The 17713-nt window shown below is 41.7% G+C and overlaps 1 protein-coding gene across 10 annotated transcripts in view; it reads left to right on the top strand.

The window, feature by feature from the left end:
* The window catches only part of foxp1 (forkhead box P1), a 486565-nt gene that overhangs the window by 245252 nt on the left and 223600 nt on the right, over nucleotides 1-17713 (top strand). The window contains exon 1 of one of the 10 annotated variants that reach the window (XM_033036709.1): nucleotides 13794-13868. The exons of the other annotated variants lie outside the window; for them this stretch is intronic. Within the exon in view, the coding sequence (XP_032892600.1) occupies nucleotides 13836-13868 (33 nt within the window). The 5' untranslated portion in view covers nucleotides 13794-13835. Of the gene's footprint in view, nucleotides 1-13793; nucleotides 13869-17713 lie in introns of those variants that run through there. 10 annotated transcript variants of the gene reach the window in all.

The following is a 17713-nucleotide window of genomic DNA, read 5'->3' as shown; positions in this document are numbered from 1 at the left end:
ACAACTGTGGTAACGGGTCTATGTTATTCTGCTTGTGAAATGTTGCCTCATTGACTTTAGTGGAAACTGAACTGCACCTCTACATTATTCCATGTTTAGCAAATATAACTCTTTCAAAGGTGGCGGGGAGGCGCAGAGGTAGTTGCTGCCTTACAGCGTTAGAAACCCAGTTTCCATCCTGGCCACGATTGCTGTCTGTATGGAGTTTGTACTTTCTCCATGTGCCCGCGTGCATTTTCTCTGGGTGCTCCGGTTTTCTTTCGCACTCCAAAGACGTACAGGGTTGTAGGCTAATTTGCTTCGGTAAAAATTGTCCCTAGTGTGTCTAAGATAGTGTTAGTGTGCGGGGATCGCTGGTCAACGCGGACTCGGTGGGCCGAAGGGCCTGTTTCCGCGCTGTATCTCTAAACTCGAAACTAAACCAAAATATCTGGATTGTGGCTGTTTATTTTTGCAGATGAAAAGAAAAAAAATCAACCAGTTATCATTGTAGTATCGAGCCCATCACTTTATAACACATTTAATAAGGCATATCTCATCATCAACACCATTTCCTTTAAAGCTAAATGGATGTGGGTACATGGGTGTGTACATCCATAAGCACTTCTGTTAAAGCACTTTATTATTCTGAAACTTAAGAAATGCTTTACCACATTAGTGGAATTCAACATTCCTTTAGTTATGGAAATTAAGAGAAATATATCACCGCTAAATCCTGCCTAGAAATGTGTTTTATCCAACAAGAATGCGATTGCTTAGTGAAGTGTCGCTGGCAGACAGTCACAACACACCTGCAATAATAGCTCCTAATAATGATCAAGCTGCTAAATGTTGGAAAATTCATTAATTTAGCCATTCAGCGCACTATTTCTTTTGAAAATGACTCAATGACTTTTCAGAAAAACACATTTTCCATCAAGTTCCTGCTATTGCTGGTAGCCTCTGTTAAGGAAAAATGTGAATAGACTCAGGGTGCTACACATGAGGTTTGCAATAGAGGTATTAAGTATGCCAGTAAAGAATTAACTCGTGATTACTTTATAAAGAGATCTGCTGGAAATATGGAAGATGTTACAAGATTTAAAGAAAAGGCACTAATTTAAAGATAAAGCAAGAATTTGTTTGGGAACAAACCCAAATATGCAATAATTCTAGGCCCGTGTTCTCAAATGGCCAGCCTTTACCTCACACCATCCCAGGCACATGCCTGACTAAAATTATAAAATGGTAATTATTAAATATAAATTGTAAAGGCACGGAAGAATTATGCCTACCTAAGAGATCGATCTCTCAGGTAGACATAATCTGCGCATGCGCGGTTTAAGATTTTTTTAAAAGCCGACTGACTGCCTACCCTGAGTAATTACTCACGGCTTGTGCCTGCACCATCCTTATCAAAAACTCTGCTCCCCAAAACTAAACTCCTACCGCATTCTGTTTATGCATCAGCCATTTACACTGTTACCTAGGCTGCAATAGTCTTTGGTTTGTAACTTCTCATCCTTTGGTTCAAATCTCCATGCAGCCCTGCATCTGAGCAAACCTGTTCAAACCTACGACAATCCGAGCTTTAAGAACTACAAATTTCAGGTGGAACTCGGCAGGTTTAGTTTAGAGATACAGTGCGGAAACAGGCCCTTTGGCCCACCGAGTCCGCACCGACAAGCGACCCCCGCACATCAACACTATCCTCCACACAATTTACATTTCTACCAAGCCAATTAACTTACAAACCTGTACGTCTTTGAGTGTGGGAGGAAACCGAAGATCTCAGAGAAAGCCCACGCAGTCACGGGGAGAACGTACAAACTCCGTACAGACAGCACCTGTAGTTGGGATCGAACCCGGGTCTCTGTTGCTGTAAGCCAGCAACTTACTGTGACACCATGCCGCCCCACAGTTGGGCAATATCTGTAGAGGGAATGGACAGACTCTGGACAAGAGAGTGCAAACAATTAATAGGCGAGGCAGACAGCCATGGAAGGAGAATGAATGCTTTTATGGATTCGGAATGATAGACAATAGACAATGGGTGCAGGAGTAGGCCATACAGCCCTTCAAGCCAGCACCGCCATTCAATGTGATCATGGCTGATCATCCACAATCAGTACCCCGTTCCTCCCTTCTCCCAATATCCCCTGACTCTGCTATCTTCCAAGCCTTCTTTATTCCAAATCTGTGTATTGTTTCAGGAAGGTGAAGTGTCACTGCTAAGTATAGAATTGTAGTATCTTTGAATGTGAAACATACAATATTAATTAAACAGGATTATAGGACTACGGGATGGAACAAAGCACAAAGCTGCAGCAGTAGTTACGGGAAAAGCATTTGGATGTTTTCTTCTGAACTTGTCCACATATAAGGTCATTAATCTTCCTGTGGTGCTGCAGTCATGCTTTTGGGCCTTCACCCCTTACATTAACCTTGAGTATGACCATCTCTCATTGGATCTGGAGGGATTCTTTGAGCTCTGCAGGTAAAGAATATCACTCCTTCCCTTCCCTCCTCCAGAAGATCGGTGGTGACTCTAGCATCCATGGTTTGTACCAAACATCCAGAAAAACCATTAACGTCACCTATCCATGTCCTCCACAGTTGCTACCCGACCCACTGAGTTTCTCCAGCACTTTGGGTTTTGGCCAGGATTCCATCAACTCAGTACTTGTGTCCCCAGTAAATAACTCAGCGCTTGCGTTTCCAGCACAAACATGCTGAAGTAACACAGCACCTGTTGTCTCCAGTAAATATTCTTTTTCTCTCATTTAGTTGCAAGCAATGAACACCGCCCGTGTAAGAGGTGCACGCACCCCTGGCATCAGTCAGCAGGATCAGCCACCCAGTGCTGTACACAATAAACGGGGTGCTTCGAGCTGCCTAGACACTGCTAATAAAGCAGGAGGAAATATTTTATGTGCAATCTCAGCTACATCAAAAAGGCCTGAGTTAATCATGCATCATGGTCCCACTGCACATTCTCCAGTCTAATCCAGTTTCTCCCCCTGACTTCAAACGAGTGTGAATTAAGATTACAAGCCATCAATTTTATTGAAGTGTTTGGAAAATAATAGCAATTGTATGTCAAACAGTGGAGGAAGAAAAGGAAATAGTGGAAGAAATATGATGAAAAGATGCTTCTCTTAGCCTGAAGCTATTGAACAATCTGGAATACAAAATAAAATAGCGAGTATATATTTTTTGTTTGTCTATTTTCATCAAACGCAAATGATCAAAGACTAGAATTTGCCTGAATAAATGGTTTGAACACACATTTTTATAGACTGCATACTGTTTTGTACGAGTATTTAAAAAAAAATAAAGCAGAGATGGATGTCACACATCCAATATTTCCCAACTCCTTGTAACTCATGAGGAGGTTCCCTTCTTTCAACTTAATGGTAAAACAAAACGTCTTTGAAAATAAACACAGATTGTTTATGTCATTTTGGTTTTTGGAATGTGTGATCAATATGTTTGAGAAACGTGAGTGTCGGGACGTAGTGAGCGTGTTTCCTACTGATGGCAGAGTGGGCTGGTTGACTTCACAATGGTTTATGCAAATACTCATCCTGGTTTTCTCACCCTTTGTTATGTCGTATAAATGCCAATAAAGGGACCCTATCAGATAGACATCCTCTCCAAGCCCCGTGATCATTTGAGTTTATCATCCAACCAATGCAGAAATACTAACGCGTCATTAAGCAACGAGTTCATAGGAAGGAATAGACACGAAAAAGCTGGAGTAACTCAGCGGGTCAGAAAGCATTTCTGGAGAAAGGAAATGGGTAGACACAAAATGCTGGAGTAATCCGAAACGTCACCCATTCCTTCTCTCCAGAGATGCTGCCTGTCCCGCTGAGTTACTCCAACTTTCTGTGTCTATCTGAAATTCCTTCCTACACCCTGTGAGTGCAAAGGACAGACTGACAAATAACATTTAGCAGAACTGCATGGTCAAGGTGTGTCAACGTATCACCTAGTTGCTCCTGCATCTACTGTATAATTAAACTCGCACATTGGTCCAAACAAGACATAATAATTGAAGATAGACACAAATTGCTGGATTAACTCAATGGGACAGGCAGAATCTCAGGGTCTGAAGAAGGATCTCGACCCGAAACTTCACCCATTCCTTCTCTCCAGAGATGCTGCCTGTCCTGTTGAATTACTCCAGCATTTTGTGTCTATCCTCGGTGTAAACCAGCAACTCTGCAGTTCCTTCCTACACAAGACATAGCTATTGCGTAGCTTTCTCACGTCTCGAACCTGGGGGCTGAGACCTGACATTTAAATGTCATACCTTCATACACTCCATCCCTCACGCACACTGAATCTGATCAAACTTTGGAGGATATCATTCACTCACATTGCAAAATAGTCATCAACGCACTCCACTTGCAAGAGAAGGGAACAAACAATCAGCATGAGGGAACCACACCAGCAGGGTCAAGCACAGCTCCACTGGCTTTCTCTCTCTTGAGATGAACCAGCAGGTCAATCTTGTTAATCAGCCAAAGTGATTGGTTAGTAGCAGATCGTAGACTGTTAAAGATGATATTATACTCAGCCAGTTATCCCTTGTCCTAAAATGGATAGGACAGGTTTGGAGGGATATGGACCACACACAGGCAGGTGGGACCAGTGCAGCTGGGACATGTTGGCCGGTGTGGGCAAGTTGGGCCGACGGGCCTGTTTCCACGCTGTATCTCTGTGATTGTAAAATCTCTTATGGTTGATGAATTAACTCTTCTCGACTTATGCAATAGGCAACTTACGTAAACTTGCACTTACGTAAATAATTCTTCACTCAGTCCCTTATCCTTGGGATCATGATATACAATTATCTACGCCCATTTGCTGATACTTCAATAGCGGTAGCCACAGTTTATTGCCCTCCTATCCATCTTATTGTTCTCGCAGTGATCAAAGACTGTTTGTAATTTCCACAACACTGTACGATCACTAAATGTTTACATTGGAACCAAGCTGGCAATGGTACTTACCCAAAAGGCCAGGTGCAGTAGGAAGTGCCACAATGGTGAGATGGAACTAAAGCCGGCAATGGTGGCATAGTTACCCAGAAGGCCACACGCTGTAGAAAGTGCCCAGGACACAGCCAGCCAGGCGCTGCTGACAATTAGTGCTATCAATGAATTACTGTGGATAGGATACGGGCATGGTGATTGTGACTTGCGTAAAATCTGACTTATGTAAGGGTCTTAAGAAAAGTATTGACCCGAAACGTCACCCAATTCTTCTCTCCAGAGATGCTGAGTCACTCCAGCATTTTGTGTCTACAAGAAAATTAACCCTCGCTTAAGGGTTACGTAAGGTAACCCTTATCCTTGCTTGTATATGCACGCACTAGCGGGTGACTCCATCCTCTCCCCCCCCCCAAGGCTAATCTGCACCCTTGTGCCTTCTCCATTCTCTGAGGTAGCCAAGAAGTCCCACCGATCCAGATGACAGATCAACATGATCTGACAATTGTGGTCAGCAGTTCAGAGAGTGACATTTAGCACACGGTATTGAGATAGGATCTGCATGTGGTGAGTTCTCAGATGTGAGCAGGTTGCTGTCAGAGTAGGAGTGAGGAGAACTCTGATCACATTCAGGCCCCCGGTGGGAGAGATTGCTCATATGTTCTACTGCAAAGGAATCAAATGAGAGATTGGAAGCGGGTAGCCGACAGAGAATACTGACATTGGTGCAGAATGGAATGCTTTGATGTACGGACTGGCCCACCAGACAGTGTATGTGAAACATCAGAGGGCGTGGGTAAACATAGAAAACAAGTGCAGGAGTAGGCCTTTCGGCCCCTCGAGCCAGCACCGCCATTCAATATGATCAGAAATCAGCACCCTGATATATCTAACTCTTTCTTGAAAACAGGGGTGGAAATCCTGGGGGGCGGGCAGGGGACACACGCCCTCCCCCCCCCCCCCCCCGTTTAGAGAGGTGGGGGACGATCCTCCCCATTTTTTGTAATCTGGATTGCAAAACTCGGTGAAATCTCCGCTTTCCGTGAGACAGTGGGGGTGGGACTGATGATCGAGGGCGGCGATTGGACCAGAGAGATGTCGGTCTGCAGGCAATGGGGGGACGGGGGGGGGGGGAACCATGATGATTCAGCGCGATGATTGGAGGAGGGAGATGTCGGTCAGAGGCGGATGTAGTGGGGTGGGACTGAGGATAGAGCGCGGTGATTGGAGGAGGGAGACGTCCGTGGAGCAAAGATCATAGAGCGGAGCTTGACTAATCCCGTTCGCGGGGCTTATCACCGCCCGGGATCTTCCATCGCCCCGCGGTCAAATTGCTGCGTCTAGGCGATCGAGGGTCCCGATGTTGAAGCCACCGCTGAGGGATGAAAGGCCCCGTGAACGGGCCGATTCAAGCCCCACGATTTGGGGCGGACAAACCTGCTGTTGCTGGAGTTCGGAGTCGGTCACCAACCAGGTCAGCTCCCGATGTTACCGTCCACAGCAAAGATACTAGACAGGGCCCACGGCTGAAGCCTCGCGGTGTGCGCGTGCGCGCGCGCGGCCGCCAAGACATTGTGTCCCCTCCATGTTTTGACAGCGATTACCGTGCCTGCTTGAAAACATCCAGTGAATTGGCCTCTACTGCCTTCTGTAGTGAAATCAGCTCCAAGCTTGCAAATGACTTGATGTGGAACTTGGGGACAATCCTTTCCAGCATGAAATTGCGGCCAGCTCCATTTTCGCACTTGTGAACTAAATTGTCATGTAGTGTTTCATACAAAAACAGAACGTGCTGGAAAAGCTTCAATCTTGTTATCTTGATGAGTTGCTGCGACGTGTTCTGTAGACGATGCACACAACTCATGGCTGGTGGACAGTGTGCCAGTTGTATTGACCCGGTAAATGTAGTTTCATCACAACAGCGATTCCATCTGTTGGCCTCGCATGGTCCATCAATTCCATCTGATGACCGATGGGTCTCCTGGTATGAGGAAACATATATTCAGAATATATCTCATGTGTATTTTGAATTGGCATGTTCATCCCGAAATAGAGTGCCTAGCAGGCTGTTCCAGATGTATGAATGAAGATAGCTCCCAAAATATCGCAGATTGACCATCCCGATTGTTTGAGGTGTTGGCCGTTCAGCTGTTCATTCAGAGAATAAAATCCTTTGGTTGATTCTGCATCACCAGATGCACATTTGGTGTCCTCAAAGTAAGATAGGAGGAGCTGTTGGTTCATGTCCATTGGGAAGACTGATTCTCAAGCATTTCTTTGCTCCTGGCCCTTCATCCTCTTTCCCCTTGGAAAAGCATTTGAAGTCAACTTTTGTTGCTGATCAAATGCAATGCCGTGCACTGACATTTTAATTTTAAGTTACTGGTGCTCCTGGTACAAGCTTGGATCAAATCTGGAATCTGAAATTCATTGCTGTAGTAGCCTTCACTTTCGTTAGCAGAGTGGACATGGTCTTTCGCCAGAGATGGTGCCTGACCGAATAGGCAATAGACAATAGGTGCAGGAGTAGGCCATTCGGCCCTTTGAGCCGGCACCGCCATTCAATGTGATCATGGCTGATCATCCACAATCAGTACCCCATTCCTGACTTCTCCCCATATCCCCTGACTCCGCTATCTTTAAGAGGCCGATCACGCTCTCTCTTGAAAGTATCCAGAGAACCTGCCTCCACCGCCCACTGAGGCAGAGAGTTACTGGAGCATTTTGCATCTATCTTTCTCTGCAACGCAGGTGCAACGTGACAAATGACAGACCTTTGTCTACTCACCCTTTAAAATGGAGTGTCCCATTTATTCGAGCTTCGGTGACTGTAGATGAATTATTCACTATTGAGGATGAGTATTTCTTCTGGCAACCCTTCTTTCTTTCTCCCTCTACTGGGAACTTGTCAGTGGCCTACGGACAATTCTCTTCCTCACTGTTTTGCAGACGCAAAGAAGCGGCTCCTAAATCCCCATGTATGGCAGCAATGGTTTGAGGCTACATGCGGCAAATAGCTTCAACAACGCTTGCACACATGTTGTCAAACCACAGGATAATCTGGCTATTAAAGACTTGCAGGCTCCACAGGTTGCTTGTAGGATGTGGGCATCCAGCATTCTTTTCGTTGCTAAGTCCTTGTTTTTCCACATGCTTAATACATGGCATTAGCTGGATGATCGAGGTCTGATTTGGCAGCTGGTATTCAATAAGGATCACATTAGGATTGATATGATCTGCTTGCTCTGCATACTTCCGGCATATGTAAGTGCCACATGCATGAAGTGTCACATCCCTCCAAGTCTAATAGATGCGGTCACGTCACATTAAAATATGCTTGTCCTTATCCTGTATAAATTTGAAACTGAACCGTTACCCATCGTATCGAAGAAATGGATATTATATCCTCCAATTTATCCACCTAAATTCTTTGCTTTTGAAATTGAAATCTGCTTTTCTTTCTAAAGTAAAGTGTACTGAAGAATGTCCAAAAGAATCATTGTTTTAACCAGATTGCTATAGGGCATCTAACTGGTCTCATTTAGAATGTAAATAGAGTGTGGCCTTGTCAGTACAAAATGGGTCTATAAGGTTGAATGTTAAATGAATTGCAACAATTGAAAATGAGACCTTGCCTAATATAAAATGTTGTTTGTTTCTACCTTTAACGTAAGGTGAATTTCACTGCTAACACATTGTGCACGGATAGGTAAGTCTTATTGGTAATGATCAAGATCTGGAGCTGCAGAGGACAGGCAGCTAATGCAGAACTAGTGGAGTGAAAGCCTCTTTTATTTCTTATTTATAACGTGCATGCACAGCCTGGATTATAGATGATACTACTTTAACTTCAGAGCACTGGAAGGAAATGGATGACAGGACCTTGAGCTGGAGCACAAAGGTACTAACAAAAAGAAATGATGACTGTTTATTGAAATGCTTTCGCCTTTGCATTAGCTTGTCTTCAGATATCGTTCCCACAGGATTGCATATGAAACATGCCTTGAGAGCAGGGCTCTAACAGCTCGAAACTGGTACTTAAAAGTCTGCTGTCTTATTTAGTGATGCAGTGATGATAACTGCGAGGGAAGTTTATTCCATACAGTTGCTAAATATGCCATCTCTAAAAGCCAACCAAAGGCTAGGCTTTTACAAATTTCCTTAAGCCAGTTTTGTTTTTCGGTGAAAACAGCAAACTTAAAGCGGCGCTTGCACGTAAAATGCAGCTGGTGCACTTGTTGTTTGTCAAGTCTTTATCTTAACAGACCAGTGGGAGTATTTAATTAATGTGTGTGAGAGGTGTATGCTAGTCTGTTCAAACCATCTTGGCAAATTTGACTCATCCTCCACTTGTAGTTGGTGGAATCACCAAAGCCTTCAGGGATGTACAAAATTAAAAGTTGTGTCGCATGTCGTTGTCTGTATAATATCCATCTCATCAAGCAAAGATTTAATGCAAATGTTTTGCCTGGGAGATTAATTGGACTAACAGTAATCAAGTGATGGTCTTGAAGGGCTCACCCTTCAAGTTTATTTTGTAGTTGCTTTCGTTTCTTACAGTGGTTATAAAAGTCTTCTGGTGAGACGTGACATTTTATTTAATTTTCAAATTACGTGCAGCATTTTATCTTTAAAAATCAGCAATAAAATGACGGTAACTAGTTGAATATAATCGAGCTGTTTTAACATTTAAATGATTGAAATGTAGGCACTGATGTAATGTTTATGGACCTGCACAATATATATTCACACATGAAACTAGGCAAAACATTTGTCAGAATGGATTTAATGGACATTTATTGTAATATTAAACCAGTTGTTATTTTTAAAGTATGAAGTAAAATAAGAAAAATAACTGTAAAGATTAGGTATTTCTCAATATAAATACTTTATGCCGTGATTTTGGAAATTCTAAACATATAAATTAATTGTCAAACATATAATTTGTCATTGGGCAACATTTAATCTCATATTTCTCCACGTGATTTTTACCTAAAATCGTCCAGATCGCCAAGCTCCCCGAGTGAAGGGAGCATAAGAACTTATAAGGAATTGATCCAGAAGTCCAGAGGAATCGAGGACCATAGGTTCAATGTGAAGGGGAATAGATTTAAAGGGATCTGAGGGATAACATTTTTACACAAAGGGTGGTGGGTGTATGTAATGAGCTGCCAGAGGAGGTAGTTGAGGCATGGACTATCCCAATGTGTAAGAAATAGTTAGACAGGTACATGGATAGGATAGGTTTGGAAGGACATGAGGCAAACACAGGCAGGTGAGACTAGTGTTGCTGAGACATGTTGGCCGGTGTGGGCAAGTTGGACTGACGGATCTGTTTCCATGCTGTATGACTCTATGACTCTACCCCTGTCCCACTTTGGAAACCTGAACGGAAACCTCTGGAGAATTTGTGCACCACCCAAAGTTTCCGTGCGGTTCCCGGAGGTTTTTGTCAGTCTCCCTACCTGCTTCCACTACCTGCAACCTCCGGCAACCACCTGCAACCTCCGGGAACCGCACGGAAACCTTGGGTGGGGCGCAAAGTCTCCAGAGGTTTCCGTTCAGGTTTCCTAAGTGGGACAGGGGCATAATTAAGTAGACCATTCAACCCCTCGAAGATTCTTTAACTTGCAACAAGATCGTGGCTGAGCTTCTACCACAATTACATGTATTTTGCTCTTTTGCCATATTCCTTGATTACTCTAATATCCAGAGATCTAATGATTTAAATTTTCTTGCAATCAATGAATGTGCTTCTTCTTGCCTATGGCGTGCACAGCCTAAAGTTGTAAGACAACTTGTTCTGTTTGATCCTCTGTTTGTGCACGCCAGTTTGATTGCATTTGTCGAAACAGGGTGGAGCACGTGAAGGTTGCAATCTCTCGCCCCAATGAATGAGCCATCATAGCCCTCCATAATAGAGAATTCCAAAGTGGCATCATCTCTATCATTTCGGGCCAAATTGGTTTACCCTTTATATTGAGACTGTGATTGTTGATTAAAGATTCCTTACTTTAAAAGAAAGAACATTCTCCTCACATTACCCTATAAGTTCATAGAGTAATTTATATATCTTAATGCCACCTCTCATTCCTCTACCACCTGGAGGATAGCTGTATAGCCCACTCAGTCATTCCTCACGTACAGTGGCACAGCTGGTTAAACTGCTGCCTCACAATGCCAGAGACCTGGGTTCGATCCAGACCTCGGATGCTATCAGTGAGGAGTTTACACTTTTGCCTTGTGACTGTGGGAGGTTCCCCTCCTTACATTCTAAAGACATGTGGATTTGGTTAATGGGACTCTGTAATTGCCTTCAGTGTGTCGGGAGTGGATGCAAAAGTGAGATAACATGGAAGTAGTATGAACTGGCAATCGATGTTCAATGTGGACTGAAGGGTCTATTTCCAAGCTGCATCTTTGTAAAAAATAGACCTGCCATCCCAGAAACTAGACTGATGAAACATTGCTGCACTCCCGCTGCAGCAGTTAATTCCATTAGAAGGTGGTACACAGATGGATGGTACACTGTGGTAAAATCTTACCATACCCGATGTAACTGCGGGAGGTCATCTTTACTCCTGTACTCAAATACATTTGTAGTGAAGGCAACATACCATTTGGCTTCTTAATTGCTTTTTCATCTTCATGTATGCTTGTACCAATTCATGTACAAAAACAACCATATCCTATTGAAAATCACCATTTTCTCAAATTCTTACAGTTGAAAAAAAAACCCCACTGAATTTCCAGTTTATCTACTAAATAGAAGCCTTCACATGTTTCCAAATTGTACTCCAATTGCCTTGTTGTTGCGTTCTCATTCATTTCATTCATATCCTCTTGAAGAATATTTTGCATCCTCATCACTACTTACACTCCGTCATAGTTTCCTCTCATCCACAAACTTAGAATGTTGCATTTGTTCCTCTCAACCAAATTGTCAACATAGCTCACAAATGTCCAGACACTATTCCTGAGAGCATCCTACTGGCCACAGCCTGTGAAGGACCTTTTTATTCTTTATTCATGGCTTTTTTGGTCACCCTTTACTGAATTCTGAAATGCACACGATCCTCAATTATTGTCTTTTTATAAAAGGATTCCTTGGATTTAATGTTTAAGAAAGAACTGCTGATGCTGGAAAAATCGAAGGTAGACAAAAATGCTGGAGAAACTCAGCGGGTGAGGCAGCATCTATGGAGCGAAGGAATAGGTGACGTTTCGAGTCAAGACCCTTCTTCAAATTTAATACTACTTTGGATTTAATACTACTTTTACCATGGAATTAATACTTGAATTTACCTTGGATTTAATACTACTTTTACTTTCTCCTGTATTCCATGGTTTGACCATTTATAAGAATGTAAATTTGCAGCGATTCATAATACATCTTTCAACGCTGGCCCTCCTCTATCCATTGTTACACCCTGTAATGTAGTTTCTCAGTGTACCACAGCTCACTTGACTCTTGTACTCTCAGTTTCCTTTGTTTAGATCGAAAATACTGCTTTCAGACTGAGCTGTATTGCTTTTGACAATGTATTAATCTATGATTATTCATAAATACAATATATTACTAATACCGTATGCATCAAAAGAGAGTTAGATAGAGCTCTTAGGGCTAGCAGAATCAAGGGGTATGGGGAGAAGGCAGGAACGGGGTACTGAATGTGGACGATCAGCCATGATCACATTGAATGGCGGTGCTGGCTTGAAGGGCCGAATGGCCTACTCCTGCACCTATTGTCTATGTATCTATGTACCACTACAAATAAGCTCCGAACTGCATAGACTTAGAGGCATTGTTTTGTCTTTGCACTATTATTGTTTGTTTGTGTGTATATGTGCGTGCGTGTGTGTATATATGTGTTTGTGTGTATATATATATAATATATATATATCCCTTTTCCTCTTTATGTCAATTATCATCAATTCATAGTTCCCCTTGCTCACCTCTGCTCACCTTGCAGTCATTCCTACAATAACAGTTAGATTTTATCCAACATTCAACTAATCGTACTGTTAATTTATCCACCTAGTCGCGCATGTAACACATATTTAGACGTGGTTCTCGATGTTAAAGAGGAGGAATCTCAGGGGGCTAGACACCTTGTCAATTAACAAAAGAAATCTCCTTTGACAGAAGCCACGAATATACCGTTAACGATATCAAACAAGAAAAAGTGGATGTGAAGAATTTAACAAAGTGCACTAAAAAAAACCTACACCACTGAATGAAGTAAATGAAGTGCCAACTTGGAAAAAAAATCAATTTGAGTCATGTTTTATAAAACAAAACATGAAGATTGAATAAAGTAATGCTGCTCACATTGCCGGTGGTGCATTGAATGCATTGCCTTGTGTTGCTTTTTATTTACCAAAGCAATATAATGTAATGCTTAAGTGGAGATGGTGATGCGTGGCACTTAAAAGCCGAGTAAGCATCTTGTGCTTTTTTATGTTTTCTTTGAACTGAGAACACGCTCTTCACATTACCATCAGAACATGACTCATGAATGTAAGTAACTGTTTTTTGCATTAGATGCTCCCTGGAGGTATTAGAAAATATCATGTCCCCGCATGAAATGTAGATGTGAAATCTACCAGAAAGAAATATTTATGACCATTTTATGCTTGATTAGATTTGGATGACATCTGTTGGGAGACAGGGACTGGACAAAGAGAAAGCTGCTCTTGGGTAAATGTTAACAGAGTTGTTTAGATGATGCAGGAGCTGAACCTTCCATTACAGCCAGGCAAAAATACAAGAATACTGTAAGGGTGAACACAGCTGAAAGGATTCTCTTGTGATGGAGAGGGACACAGTAATCTGACTTCTCCAGTACCAAGAAGATGCAGCTGCTTGTGTATACCCAATATAACCAGGTAACATCTAGTTCACACATTTTCTTGTAGTTCACATGATTTCAGTGGGCAGTCTGCATGTTGTTTATTTCTTTATGGCTTTTATTTCAATTTATTTATTAACATCCAAAAGCTTTTTTTGCATTTGGATCTAAACATAATGATTAATAAGTGAGAATCTGCTCTGGGAAAAAAATATCCAGGATTAGGTGTACTTGCTCAAACTTCCAGTACATTTTGAATATTTTAAACCGTATTTTAGTTGTGTTTGTAGTTTTGCCACTTCCAGTACTTTTGAAGCTCAGATGTATCTTTCTTCACTATTCGATCTATGACCCAGTGGGTTGGAACAGCAGGTGGGACTTATTATGTAAAGTCGTTAAACCCACTGTCTTTTCCAAAGAGTGGTTGTTTGGTCTTTCCTGTTTTTGGAGGAGTTTAAAGTGAACCCAGCTAAGTGAGAAGTGGTTTTGATTATTTAAACCCCCCTCTATGCCAGTAAATTTCCAAAAGAAAGGGATTATATAGGTGACTCTGAGCCCTTTCTCATATGTGTGCATATATATTTCAGTGACAGAGAACAAAGCGCGCAACTCAGCTATTGATGTAAAACAAATTCAGCTGGGAATGTTTGCAACAATTATGACAAGAGAGTGCTTTTACTGGGGTTCTAGCAAAGATTCTGAATTACAAATTTGTTCCATTATAACACGATTAGAGTTGAAGATACCGTAGTAAATGAAGAAAACAGTACGCTTCTAATTTTAGTTGTGACTTCAGTAATAACATCCCATTGACCAGCTAAGAATGATTAATGAAGAGGTACATCAGCTTCTCATTTGTTAAATGATTTGTAGCAGTTGGATTAAACAGTAGAATGCAAACAGAATATTATTGTGACATTTTTGATCCTGAATACTATTTCTAAGGAACCGATACTAGGTATTGCAGAATGTGACATAGGACAAGTTTTTGAATTACATTTGAACATTTGAATTACAAAGAAAGTATCCCTATTATATACCAAAACTTCAATTGATATATGAGTGGAGCTGACATGACTATAAGTCTACAAGAAAGCACAAATAATATATAAATGATTAGCCTGTTGTTTCAGTTCTAATGGATCTCCATGCCAACCCTTAACACTAGATTTAAATCATTGTTAGTCTGTGGATTGAAATTCTGCCTTGCCATTTGATATGTACTGCAGAAAATTACCTAAATGTTCTGAATGTTATTAACTGAAATCAATAATTAAATGAATTTAATTAACATATAAACAGCACACCTGCAGGATCTTTATTTGGACAGTGAGAATACTATTACATAATTAAAATAATTAATATCTGTTTATCTCTTGAAAGATTATACTTATTTTGCTTAAAGCTTTCTGCAAATTGCAAACATTTTGTCAAATAATAAATAGGAAAATAAAGTACATGGAAATAATCTCTCTGTCTCTCACTGTCTGTCTCTCTCTCTCTCTGTTTCTCTGTCTCTGTCTGTCTCTCTCTGCCTCTGTCTCCCTCTCTCTCACACACACGAAGAATGACATACATTATTTGGAGGCATGGTGCTAAGGTGCAGTGGTAGATGTAATTAATATGCATCACAGTTTTGATTATATATTTCATGTAATGAAAAATAATGCTGCAAAGTGGCACGCAAATACTTTGATCTATCCTTTTATTGAGAATGCAGACTGTATGTAATGATGTTAGAATATGGAAGGAATAAGGCAGTAAACAGACTAAGAGTTTAGATGTTAAAAACCAATGCAGTGAAGCTCAGATGTTATGTCACTGAATAGTGGGGCAAGGGATTGTTTATTGCATGCATGATAATATGCAGTTAGGTAGTTCTTCATTATGATCAAATGTATGAAGAGATTCACAGTACTTTTGAAAGCAAAATTGGCACCAAACTATGTGAAGGAATTTTAGCAGACCAGAAGTCTTTAATGTTTTACAATATACACTGTCAGAGTTCCATTGGTTGCTGTGGAGAATAAGCGAATGAGTTTACAAGGTGTTTGGATAATTCTAAGCCACATTCCATCTCGACAGCCAGCAACCTTTGCTATCATTCACCACTATCTTTCATAGAAACATAGAAAATAGGTGCAGGAGTAGGCCATTCGGCCCTTCGAGCCAGCACCGCCATTCAATATGATCATGGGTGATCATCCACAATATCCCATATCCCTTCTTTCCATAGCCCTAAGAGCTAAATCTAACTCTCTCTTGAATCAATTGTGGTTGCATTTGAATTCAATGTAATGGACAGTCGCATTCACAGTCTTATACATGAAAAATGATTTATATGAGTGTAGTTCTAGCGGACTGATATATGGGTAAAATAAGTTTACGCCTTTGTATCATTAAAAAAACACCCTAATCTTTGCTACCTTACCATTTCTTACAATATTCAGTGTAAGCTGCTTACTGCTTAACCCACCATCTCAGATGTTGCAGCTCTAGTTAACTCTTCTTTGTTAACCATAGATGGTTCATGGAGTATCACATTACAGGATCAGGCCCTTCGTCCCACAAATGTCATTATCGCCTCTCCCCCACCACCATCCCAACAGTGCGTTCCAAGCACTCACCACCCTTTTAGTAAAATGAAAACTTGCCCTGCACATCTCCATTAAACGTTGCCCTCTCACCTTAAGGCTATGCCGTCTAGTATTTGATATTTCCATCCTGGAAAAAAGGTGCCAACTATCTATTAGAGTCATAGTCATAGAGTAATACAGTGTGGAAGCAGGCCCTTCGGCCCAACTCGCCCACACCGGCCAACAATGTCCCAGCTACCCTGGTCCCACTTGCCTGCGCTTGGTCCATAACCCTCCAAACCTGTCCTATCCATGTAACTGTTTCTTAAACGATGGGATAGTCCCAGCCTCAACTACCTCCTCCGGCAGCTTGTTCCATACACTCACCACCCTCTGTCAAAAAGTTACCCCTCTGATTCCTATTAAACCTTTTCCCCTTCACCTCTGGCCCTCGTTTCCCCTACTCTGGGTAAAAGACTCTGTGCCTCTACCCGATCTATTCCTCTCATGATTTTGTATACTTCTATAAGATCTCCCCTCATCCTCCTATGCTCCGTGGATTAGAGACCCAGCCTACTCAACCTCTCCCTATAGCTCACACCCTCTAGTCCTGGCAACATTGCCATGATTTTATATACTTCTATAGAACATAGAGCAGTACAGCACATGAACAGTTCATTTCTCCTCTTGACCCTTCTTTCTGAATAGGGTAAGCTTCTGCTCAATATTATGAAATAGTCACTATTCATTCTCTGACCTTTCCTTGAGCCCGTTTCACCAGAATACTCTCAATAACTCCCCCTTCAAACCCTTGTAATTGCCCTTATTGAAATCAAGGGCATTGCCTTTGGACATGCGGTGTTCACCACATCCTGCTTCAGGAATTCCATCATGTTATGATCATGCCTCCCCAGAGGATTGTTAAACGCAAGATCTCTTATTAACAAGTCTAAAGTAGTCTATTCCTGAGTAGATTCTGAAGTGTATTGGTCTCAGAAGCAATTCCCCAATGCATTTCACAAATTCTTCCATAGTATGCCTAGCAATTTTAGTCCATTCAATATACAGGTTAAGAGCACCAATGCCAATTGTAGTTTCCTTCATACATGCCCCCAACTATTACCCCATATACACTTCCTCCCATGTGCAGAAACATCAACTATTCCTTTTCTCCAGAGATACTCCAGCTTTTTGTGTTTACATAAGGGATGATATTTTTACCTGGCAAATAGTAGCAATGGAGCTAGATTCAATGGTAGCATTGAAAGGGGAGCTGGGCACAGAGTGAAAAGAAAAAATTAATCAG

This window comes from Amblyraja radiata, chromosome 18, assembly GCF_010909765.2.
Source record: "Amblyraja radiata isolate CabotCenter1 chromosome 18, sAmbRad1.1.pri, whole genome shotgun sequence".
NCBI classification, from domain to species: Eukaryota; Metazoa; Chordata; class Chondrichthyes; order Rajiformes; family Rajidae; genus Amblyraja; species Amblyraja radiata.
This window is presented reverse-complemented; position numbering and strand designations above follow the sequence as displayed.